General features: G+C 43.8%; 1 protein-coding gene and 1 pseudogene across 4 annotated transcripts; one reads left to right on the top strand and one right to left on the bottom strand.

Moving 5' to 3' along the window:
• Positions 1-1,060: 1,060 nt before the first annotated feature.
• Positions 1,061-7,226, bottom strand: TRMT10C (tRNA methyltransferase 10C, mitochondrial RNase P subunit). 3 transcript variants are annotated; one of them, XM_084801434.1, is made up of 2 exons: positions 6,986-7,226; positions 1,061-3,424 (listed from the first exon to the last, which is right to left on the bottom strand). In XM_084801434.1, exon 2 carries the CDS (start codon positions 3,400-3,402, stop codon positions 2,170-2,172), a length of 1,233 nt encoding a protein of 410 aa, XP_084657560.1. In that variant the 5' UTR covers positions 3,403-3,424; positions 6,986-7,226; the 3' UTR covers positions 1,061-2,169. The 3 variants fall into 3 exon arrangements, with proteins under 3 accessions (XP_084657560.1, XP_084657559.1, XP_084657558.1); XM_084801433.1 differs by having other exon boundaries at positions 6,990-7,226; XM_084801432.1 differs by having other exon boundaries at positions 7,012-7,226.
• On the top strand, positions 3,791-6,979 carry LOC311608797 (profilin-4-like; annotated as a pseudogene). The gene has a single exon. The product of its transcript is annotated as a profilin-4-like (transcript).
• Positions 7,227-11,317: the final 4,091 nt, after the last annotated feature.

The raw sequence follows: 11,317 nt of genomic DNA, 5'->3' as shown, positions 1-11,317 counted from the left end.
CTCTAGGTTTTTCTGGCCAGCCAGTGCAGCTAAGTCAGCCAAACTTTTGTTTGTATAAGACACCATACCAGTGGGGCCTGGGATGGTGGTGCATGCCTTTTATCCTAAAGGCAGAGGCAAGGTGACCTTGAGGCCAGCTTGGTCTACATAGAACATGCCTCAGAATAACTAAATCAAGACATGTATGTACACATCAACACATACAAAAAATTAGAACTGAAAAGCAGCTGCTTTTTATAGCACCTTGTATAGGGGTTGTCCTGCAGTTCTGTAGTTGTGAATGGGTGACTCAAGTTTCAAGTAGAGTGGGGGGGGGGGTAGATGCTTTGTTATCTCTGAGTCGAAGTTCTCAGTTCACTTTAGCACACGGGTATATACAAGTGATTGGCAAACTATCATGTATTTAGTTCCTTTTGTTTTACCATTTCTCCTGTATGGCTTTACAAACTAAGATTCTCACATTTCTTGTGCCACTAATGGCAGCACTTGGGAGGCAAAGGCAGATGGATGTCAGTGGGTTCAAGGCCAGACAGAGCTATACCCTAGGATCCCATCTCAAAAAGAAGGTATCCCACCCTAGGTTACTCCTATTCTTGAGTGTCATGTGTAACCTTGGCTGGCCTCCGACTTGCTGTTGAAGCTTTCATTTCCAGAAAAACCCAAGAATCCAAACCATGTGGCTGGGACCATCAGAATGCAAGTTCAGTTCTCAGCACCCATGCTGGGCATCTCAAAACTACTTGTAACTACAGTAAGGGATGTTTTCCTCTGGTCTCATGGGTACACACGCACGTCACAGTCACACAAGCAAAAAAATTCAGTAGTATCCATTAACCAAATACTTTTTCCATTGTTTGTATTCATGTGTGTATACGCCTGTGTGATTTGTATAAACCACATCTGGTATAGGTACCCTTAGAGGCCAGAGTGTCAGATCCACTGGAGTTACAGGTGGTTGTGAGACACCTGGTGTGATGCTGGGAACTCAAGTTCTTTGCAAGAACCCACATCCTAATCCAGATGCATTTTTCCCCCAAAGAAATGGGTTTTACATCCAAACTCATTTTTTAAAAAATTTTTATTTATTATTTATACAGTATTCTGCCCACATGTGTGCCTGCCCACCACAAGAAGGGACTGGATCTCATTACAGATGGTTGTAAGCCACCATGTGGTTGCAGGGAATTTAACTCAGGACCTTTGGAAGAGCAGACAGTGGTCCTAACTGCTGAGCCATCTCTCCAGCCCCCAAACTCATTTTTGATGGTATAAGGAAATCAACATGGCAGGGAAAACCAATTTTTGGATAACCAAGATTGTGTTAAGCAATATACTTTACCTTAGTGCTTATAACATGCCCAGCATTGTATACAGGCTTTAATTTCATAACTACTATATCAAATTTAGAAAGTTTTAATTCCTCTTTTCTCATCAAAAAGTAGTTTGACATGGATAAAGAATATGTGTAAAACAAAACAAAACAAAATTATGTGTAATAGAGGCAGGCACAGTGATAATCCCATCATTTGAGAGGTGGAAGCAGAGAATTTGGAGTTGAAGTTGGCATAGGCTACTTGAGACATGCCTCCCATCCCTACAAAACAAACAACCCCCAAAACAAAAAAAAAAGAGAACAAAGTCTAATATTCAAAGACTCCTTAAGAAAAAGCTAACACAATGGTATAACTATCTTATTTTATTCAATTCTAAATGAATCTATAAACTGTTTTTATTTTTTTTTTACAACAAATAAAACATACTTTCAAAGTTTTGCAGATATTTAAATAAGACATAGCCCAGCAATGGTGGCACACATTTATGGTTTTTTTGTTTTGTTTTGTTGTTTTTTGAGAAAGGGTATCTCTGGCTGCCTCTGCAGACAGTATACACTTTTAATCCCAGCACTTGGTAGGAAGAGGAAGGCAGATTGCTGAGTTGTAGGCTAGCCTCCTCTATACAGCAAGTTGCAGGGCAGACAAGGCTATACAGAAAAACCCTGTTTTGAAAAACAAAAACAAACAAAAAAATCAAGCAAGTAACCAAAAAAACACCTCAACTTTTAGTCTGGAAAGATTACTTTTAAGAAATAATTCCACTTATGAAGAAATACACTATTTTAGCTATTTCCAATCTATTTGCTTCTTATACTGTCACATGTTTGCATTCAGGTCACTTTTTCCATGTGCGTGCATTTAAGGAGCCTTTTGCAAAGGAACTTAAAGTCTTTGTCTTCTTCAGTTTCCTCAAAATGTCCTGAGGGTGCTGAGAAATCTCTAGATAGCCAGAATGCTTTCTCTTGGGAACAAACTTCAGAGCCTCTTCCCAGCTACCCGTGTTTTTCATGCAGAGCAAAATACGGATCATTTGATCTAAGGTGAGATTTTTGTTACCAATGTCCCACTGTAAATATTTATCTAATGGAAGGCGTTCCGTTGCTAGATTTAGCCGTTTAGCCTTGGCAAGGGATGTGCCTGTTCGTATATTTTTATCAACAAATGATCCAATTACATACATTTTATCATGCTTGAAGGTAGTCATAACATTGGGAGAATCTGCAGTTAAATATATAATCCTGTCCTTTGGAAATACATCAACGGGAGACTTTTCTGTTGCTGTTATGAGCAATTTGTCCCATTTTTCTCCATAACGTTTAACTAACGCTCTATGATAAGAACTATCTATTTTAAGATTGCAGAAATAAATGTGGAAAGGATCAACACTTTTTCTGTTCCATCCTTCACTTTCTAAAAGTTGAGAAACAGTATTCTGCAGTTCACTTGGTTTCATATAATTATCATAAGCCATGTCAAACACCAAAGGTTGTCCAAACTGCATAGCCTGAACACCCTTCCAGCCCAGAGCAGAGTTCTTCCGCAATTCCCAGAGCCGAAGAAACATGAAGTCCTGCTGTCCTTCTCCCGTCGGCATCTCTAGCAGCCTGGCCTTCCTGGCCTCTGCATTCATTGCCTTCTTTATTTGCTTAGCTTTTTTTGTCTTCTCCTTAAGATATAAATACTTCAAGTACTTCCTTTTGGCTGATTTAGAAGCACATTCCACAAGTGTTTTCAGCTCTTCTTCAGTGATATGTTCAGGTACATCTTTGTTAAGTAATCTCCACATCTCAATTAATTCTCTGGTGGCAGCTAGAGAATCTTCATCTTTGTCTGAGACCTCGGAAACAGCATCTTCATGAATGCTAGATTTCATTGTAGTTTTCCACCCGTCCAACTCTAGCTGTTGTGGAGGGGATGTACTGTCCTTATTATGACAAGACAAGGAAGGTACTTTGGAAGACATATATCTGTGCAGAATTGCTGAGTGTAAAACCCTTCTCTTCCTATGAAAGAGAAATGGCACCAGTAACCTGGCAAAAGGTCTTAGGAAACAGATGGTAACATTCATCTTGAAGAAATGTGAGGAGCCCCTATAAAAGGAAAGTTAAAATTAAGTTAGATAAAGATTTTTAAAACTTTCTCAGTGTCCAACTGGTTGGTCTCCCTCCCTCCCTCAGACTGTATATGGGAGTTTTTGATGAGCATGATTAGTGGGGTACATGACTCATCACAGTGGAGGTCCACAGAAAAGCTGGGTCTGCCACCACAACTGGAGATATTTTGATCCCACAGCCATCAAGGACAAACCAGCTTTCAGCTACCATGGATTTAAATTTGTCTGCATCTTGGGAGGCAGCAGCAGGCAGATCGCTGAGTTTGAGGCCAGCCTGGTCTACAAAAGTGAGTCTGGGACAGTCAAGGCTACACAGAGAAACCCTGTCTTGAAAAACAAAAAACAAAACAAAACAAAACAAACAAACAAACACTGTCTGCATCAAATCTGGTGAAGCCCCACTTCTCTAAGATGTGGCTCTTCTGGCTGTTGGGAAAGCTGAAGTTGGCTCAGCAAGGCCTCAGTCACACATTCCTTATCCTGCAGCTTGGTGGACAGCAAATGCAGAGGGTGGACTCTAGGACCTGACCAATGTGAACCCCAGCACTGCACCCAGCTAAAACCCCACGGATTTGTCTAGAGCCTAGGGTGGAGCTAGCATTGAGATGAGACATGATTATCCACCTGAAAACTGTCTCCAAGGTCCCTTTGGGCAACCTGCACATTCAGCAGGCTGCATACACTACCAAGGAGGATGCTGTTTGCAACCACTGCACACCAGACCCCCACGAGGAAAGGAAGCTGGTCGGCTTAATTGGCTGCAAAAGGCAATTGATTTCTGAAGCACAAAGTGAAACCTTTGAAAAAGGTAGATGTTGCATAGGACTAATTTCATTCCTAAGCAGCTGGGTGTGGTGGTGCACACTTTTAATCCCAACACTCGGGAGGCAGAGGCAGGTGGATCTCTGTGAGCTAGAGGCCAGCCTGGTCCACAAAAAGAGTCCAGGACAGCTAAGGCTGCACAGAGAAACCCTGTCTCAAAAGAGTTTTTTCATTAACTTGGCTTAAGCAGGGTTTCATATGACCCTTTCCGTGTCTTTTCAGCTGCACACATCTCCTCTTCACTTCTACGTTAGATCAAGCAGTCCTGATACAGTTTTCATAGCATCCTCTGACTATGACATTTACCTGTTTTCCCCTCTAGAAGCTACAAACTATATTCCATTTGCATAATGATTGTGTCTATACAGTTAAACAAGACCAGCATTGTCTACACAGTGAGTTCCATGACAGCCAAGGATCCAGTTAAGATCCTGTCTCAAAAAAACAAAAACCAAGCCAGGTGGTGGTGCCTTTAATCCCAGCACTGGGGAGGCTGAGGCAGGCGGTTGTGAGTTAGAGGCCAGCCTGGTGTACAGCATTTGTGCCAGAACAACCAGGGCTACAATGAGAAACACTATCTCAAAACAAAACCAAAACCAAACCCAATCAGACGTTAAAGATTTATAAATGAAAACACTGATATCAGACTAAGAAATATTTAACTTAGTATCCTGAGGCCCTGAGTTTGACAAAGGGATTTCAAAACCATTATCTTGGTCCAGGCATGGTAGTATAGGCCTTTCATCCCATAAGATGAATAAAGTAATTAATTAATAAAAATATAGTTGAGTTTTGCTCTTATACTAGTAAAGAGAGACTTCTTATAATATCATAGAAATTAAAACCTAAAAATAAAAAAAATTTGTTTACAGGGTCTGCACTCTTTAGTGCAGGTTGGCAAACTCCAGACATCTGCCTCAGCCTCCCGAGGTCTGAAACTATAGGCCTGCACCACCACACTCGCTATAAAAACCTAATTTTAAAAGGATTTTATCTTAAAGTTCTGTGTGCACGTCGGTGTAGGGCTGGTTATTTGTGCGGGCATGTGGGTGCCTTAGGAGACCAAAGGCATGGGACAACCTGACCAGAGATACAGGGAGTTAATTGTGAACTGTCTGAAATGGGTATTGAAACCCATACTTAAGGGCTGGAGAGATGGCTCAGAGGTTAAGAGCAGTGGCTGTTCTTCCAGAGGTCCTGAGTTCAATTCCCAGGAACCATATGGTGGCTCAGAACCATCTACAATGAGATCTGGTGTCCTCTTCTGGCATGCAGACATACTTGTCGGCAGAATACTGTATAAATAATAAATCTTAAAAAAAAAAAAAAAAGAGCTCGGTAGCCCTGGGTTCCTGGTGTTTTAGTTCCCGGTTAGGCGGGTCTGAGGCTTGAGTGGGAGACTTTACGTTTCCAGTTCTACCAACGAGCTTCATCCGCAGATTTTTTTATTTTTAACATAAGAGTCTCTCTGGCCTTGAACTTGTGACCTTCCTGCCCCTAGAGTACTTGAAATAATAGGAATGGGCTTTTGCTTTTAAAGCTCAGGACACACTCTGATGCTAAAACGGAAGTTTCAGATACACTTGTAGTCTCACACGTGGAGGCTTCAACTACAGTTTCCAGTTCAGAGCTGAGGAACCATGAGTCACTTGAAAAACTTACTGATAGATGACCTGTTGGGGACGAAGCATGTGGACAGTGCAGCCCTCATCGAACTCCATGAAAGGAGCCTGTGCGTGACATCACCAGGATTTAGTATAATGCCAAGTGATGTTCGAACCCTTGTGAATGGATTTGCCAAAAACCCATTGATAACTCGAAGGGAAGGGTTGTAATTCAGGGAAAAGGAGGATTACAAATGTGTCTGAGCAGATACCATTCTCTCTATGCTAAGAATAAGAACACTGGTGTGGTAGTGGCGGAGACCTTGTGGTGGCCACTTACACTGCAGGCGTGTATCCTAGTGTCGGCGTGGAAGCCACGGGGAAGCTGGGAGCTTATCTAAGAAATAAAGGATGTTAAATCAAGAGACAACTTTTGAAGAGAACTTTGTTATTTTGGAAGAAAAATATAGATCCTTAAGAAAAATATTTTGTGGTTGGAAAGCACTGAGTGGAAGGTTAAAACAAAGACTGAGTTAAGCAAACAAAGAGGTCTTCAACCGTCTGGAAGCACCTGAGCAGCTTGTTCCTCTTCTGTAAGCATTGGTCACTGACATGAAAGCTGAGTGCACTAACGGTTTTTCACAGGGCAAGTCTGTTGAGAGCCTTACCTCCAAGTCCCCACACATCTTGCCAGATATGCCGAGAATATAGGCCCTAGCCACGTCCTGGCACTTGCACATCGAAGGTAGAGGGCAACGCTGGGAGTCAGTTCACTCCGTCCACCATGTCGGAGGTGGGAACGGGTCTCCCGGTGAATAAACCCACCGAGCCTTCTCACTCGTTCCCCTAACCTCTCTGTACCTAGGCCATGTCAGTGTCATGTTATCGTAAAAGGCTTGTTAAGTACTTTCTGTCAAAGAGGTAGAGCGCCTGATCCAGTGCCCCTTTATTAAAGTATAGATCACATTGCAAAAAACAAAAAAACAAACAAACCATACTTAAATCCTCTTAAACACTGAGCCGTCTCTGCAGCTCCCGCCAACTTAATTTTAAAGCGCAATAACGGAGAGGGTTCTGGTAAACACGGCTTCTGTTTCAGGTAATGTACTTACTTACGATCTGTAAATCACTGCCTCACCTCGCCTGTAGTTCTTAGGGCACGCGCCCCACAACCTGTATCGCCGGAAGCGACCGAGCCAGCACAGCACCAGAACCCCAGCGGAGGGAAGTCCGCATGTACCAAGACAGCCGCCACGGCGCAGAACGTCAAGACACGCCGACCTGCACAGCACAGGGCGTAGAGAGGCCAAGAGTTCCCGCTGCGGCCGCCGGAAATTCGGTGCCACCGGAAGCACCGCCTCTTCCGGCGCTGCCTCTGACGTTAGCGCGGCTAGCATTTTACCCGCTTCTAGTCGCCCTGCGGTCTTGCTGACAGACTCCGCCTGAGTCCTTGTGAATAAGACTTTGAGTCAGCTCGGGACTCTTTACCGGCGCCACGCCGCCCCATTTATTGATTTGCCGTTAGAGCTCGAATACTAACAGGCTTTCAGCTTGGGTACTCTAGTTATACACATGTAATGACAAAATGATCTGACGGAAGTCTTAGAGCAATACTTGAAAATTTAATTCTAGTGTGGTGGCGCACGCCTATTATCCCAGCACTCGGGGCGGCAGATCCCTGTGAGTTAGACACCAGTCTGGTCTATAAAGCGAGTCCAGGACAGCCCTGTCTCGAGAAACAAAACCAAAACAAAAATAATTCTAGCGCGGCGTCGTGGCACACACCTTCAATCCCAGCACTAGGGAGGCAGAAGCAGAGGCGGCGGAGTTTGAGGCCAGGCTGGTCTACAAAGCGAGTTCCAGGACAGCCAAACTAAGAAAAAGTAAATTGAATTCTATATCTGATCGATCAGTTTACCCTCAGTACCTACCACAGTGTGCACATACCATATTACTCAGGTGGAGAACTGTTAGTCCTCAGACCGGGCTAGCTAAAGCTACTCAGTAAGACCCTGTCTTTTGTTTTGTTTTTCGAGACAGGGTTTCTCCGTTGCACAGAGTTCTGGACTCGCTTTGTAGAGAAGGCTGGCCTCAAACTCACAGAGATCCGGCTGCATCTGCCTCCTGAGTGCTGGGATTACAGGTGTGTGCCACTGCCCTTGCTCGGCAACCAGCTCTTATATACAGTAAACAGCCCAGAAAATTATCCCGACATGAAGTAGATATGACAGCCCAGGAAGCAAACATCATTTCTGTCGTAAGCAGTGACAGATAGCCAGGACAGATTAGTAACTGATGGCGTCCCTGATTTTTTTTTTTAAATCATCCCTGTGTATATGTGATGTGTATAAATATGTGCATTCAAGTATGGACACACAAGTGGATCAGAGGACAGCTCAGGTGTTGATCTTAGTCCTCCACATTGCTTGAGGTAGAGTTTCTTTGTTGCTTGCTGCTACGTATACCAGGTTAGATGGCCCGTGAGCCTAGAGATTCACTTGTCTTTACCATTCATTTTCCAGTAAGAGCACAGATTGTAGACGCGCACACTAATCGGCTCTATTCACTGAGCAATCTCACCAGTTTCACTATTTTTCCCCTGTTGATAATCTGAAATCAATCAGAGAGAGGTCAACTATATACTCCTGCCCAACCCCTTATGATGTTCCACTCCTAGTAAGTTCACCCAGAGGCCATGACAAAAGCCTCTATCCACACTGTAAGGCATTTCTGCCATTCTGTCTTTGAATCTCTTGCAGAACAGTGATGGTGGCCCACTCGATTATGTAGAAAGCTCAGAATAACTGGGTTTGGTTTTCTCATGCTGTTGCTCTTGGTTTATTTCCATGGCAGACATTGAATACCTTAATTAGAGTTGCTATTGTTATGATGGAACACTATAAACAAAAGCATGCTGGAAAGGAAAGCGTTTACTTGGCTTACACTTTCATTTGTAGTCTATCACTGGAGGAAGTCAGGACAGGAACTCAAGGCAGGAGCTGATGCAGCACCCATGGAGAGGTGTTGTTTACTGGCTTGCTTCTCGGGGCTTGCTCAAGCTTCGTTTTTTTGTTTGTTTGTTTTTTGGTTTTTGGTTTTTTTTCGAGACAGGGTTTCTCTGTGTAGCCTTGGCTGTCCTGGACTCACTTTGTAGACCAGGCTGGCCTCGAACTCACAGCGATCTGCCTGCCTCTGCCTCCCGAGTGCTGGGATTAAAGACGTGCGCCACCACGCCCGGCTCAAGCTTCATTCTTAAAGGACCCAGGACCACCAGTCCAGGAAGGATCCCATCCACAAAGGGCTGGACCGTCCCATATCAATCACTAATTGAGAAAATGCGTCCAGCGTTATCACTATGCCCTTAATCCCAGCACTTGGGAGGCAGAGGCAGGCCGAGCACTGTGAGTTCGAGGCCAGCCTGGTCTACAAAGCAAGTCCAGGACAGCCAAGGCTACACAGAGAAACCGTGTCTAGAAAAACCAATAAATAAATAAATAAATAAATAAATAAATAAATATTTTTAGAAAAGAAAATGCCCTACATCTGGATTGTATGGAAGGATTCTCCCTCTCCCTCTCTCTCTCTCTCTCTCTCTCTCTCTCTCTCTCTCTGGAACAATTGAGGTTCCCTCCTTTCAAAAGTTGCCAATCACTCGTGTCAAGTTGACATCAAACTAGGCAGCACAGTAAACTGTGCTGTTAACTGAATGGCAGGGTTAGAGTAGTGAGAATGTGTTGGGAGCGCAAAGATCCTTGCCCTCACAGACAACCACTAGGGAACCAGGACTGTTAGAGACAGAGAACTGTCTCTATAGTGGGACAGATGTGTAACCTGCTTTTCTACCCAGAAGGCTGGGAACGGAGGCGGCTAATAGCCTGGCAATCTGTACTACCTGTAAAGATAGGTCCTAGCAATTCCCACACGCAGCAGAGGTGGCTAATAGCCTGGCGATCTGTACTACCTGTAAAGATAGGTCCTAGCAATTCCCACGCGCAGCAGAGGTGGCTAATAGCCCAAATGGCTTGTGCACTATCTGAATGATCGAGATCACACCACGTCTTCCTCTAAGCTCTTAAGCTAACCCAGGTAGTCTCTGTAGGACCCATCTTCATGGACGATGGGACATGTACTCGGAGAAAAGTTTTGATATATTTATGCCTCCTTGTACACAGGGGATTGTGTTACACCAGGAAACTTTTTTCCAAATTGTACTGTATTTAAACATGCCTAAAATCAACTGCCCAGGGTTAGACTCTAAAAGTTTGGGCCAGCACTGGCTACTGAGTTGTGTTTTGTGTTGAGCAGGACTTCCTTCTTGCTTCAGGCAGATCATTACAGATCGAAATACCTCCCAACCCTGATAGTCTCAGAGACACCCCCCCAAATGAATGAAATATGAATCAAGCTGTGTAAGTTATGATCAATATCTACTGTCACTACTTATAGTTATCCTGATGTATTAAAAGGTAAAGTAGGCTGATTTACCTCTGAGTTTAATTTTATGTGTATCGATGTTTTTTCTGCATGCGTGTCTGTGCACCATGCACATGGCTGGTGTTCAAAAGGCCAGAAGAGGGTGTTGGATCCACTGGAACTGGAGTTACAGATGGTTAGTGCTGAGAATTGACCTTTGGGTCCTCTGGAAAAGCAGCCAATGCTCTTAACCACTGAGCCATCTCTTCAGTCCTAAGGCTAGATTGTTTTTTTTAGTGTATATGAGTACTCTATGGATATGTACACCTGCAAGCCAGAAGAGAGCATTCTAGATGGTTCTGAGCCACCATGTGGTTGCTGGGAATTGAATTCAGGACCTCTGGAAGAGCCATCTCTCTAGCCCCATCCAACCAACGCTGGATGATGATGATTCTTCTTCTTCTTCTTCTTCTTCTTCTTCTTCTTCTTCTTCTTCTTCTTCTTCTTCTTCTTCTTCTAAGATTTATTTATTATTTATACTGTATTCTGCCTGCATGTGTGCCAGAAGAGGGCACCAGATCTCATTATAGATAGTTATGAGCCACCATGTGGTTGCTGGGAATTGAACTCAGATCTTTGGAAGAACAGCCAGTGCTCTTAACCTCTGAGCCATCTCTCCAGCTCTAACACTGGATTCTTTTCCTCCTCCTCCTTGTTTTTGTTGTTGTTGTTGTTTTCAGAGGCAGGGGTTCTCTGTGTAGCCTTGGCTGTCCTGGACTCACTTTGTAGACCAGGCTGGCCTCAAACTTACAACAATCTTCCTGCCTCTGCCCCCACCTCCCAAGTGCTGGGATTAAAGGTGTGTGCCGCCACACCTGGCTAACACTGGATTCTTGAGGGAAGAACTTAAAGGGAAAAGATGAGACTTTGAGTGTCTAAGTGGGGTGCTCCAAAGACAAAAACAAAACAAATGAATTATTTTGGCAGGTGGTAGCTTTTACTATAATAAATATCTGAGACACAGGCTATGC

Source organism: Acomys minous (genome assembly GCF_964271855.1).
Source record: "Acomys minous genome assembly, chromosome: 11".
In the NCBI taxonomy this organism is placed as follows: domain Eukaryota; kingdom Metazoa; phylum Chordata; class Mammalia; order Rodentia; family Muridae; genus Acomys; species Acomys minous.
This window is presented reverse-complemented; position numbering and strand designations above follow the sequence as displayed.

What these genes read in the sequence shown, in the direction of transcription:
- TRMT10C (XM_084801434.1), bottom strand. Translation starts at nt 3,402, where the DNA reads ATGAATGTTACCATCTGTTTCCTAAGACCTTTTGCCAGGTTACTGGTG.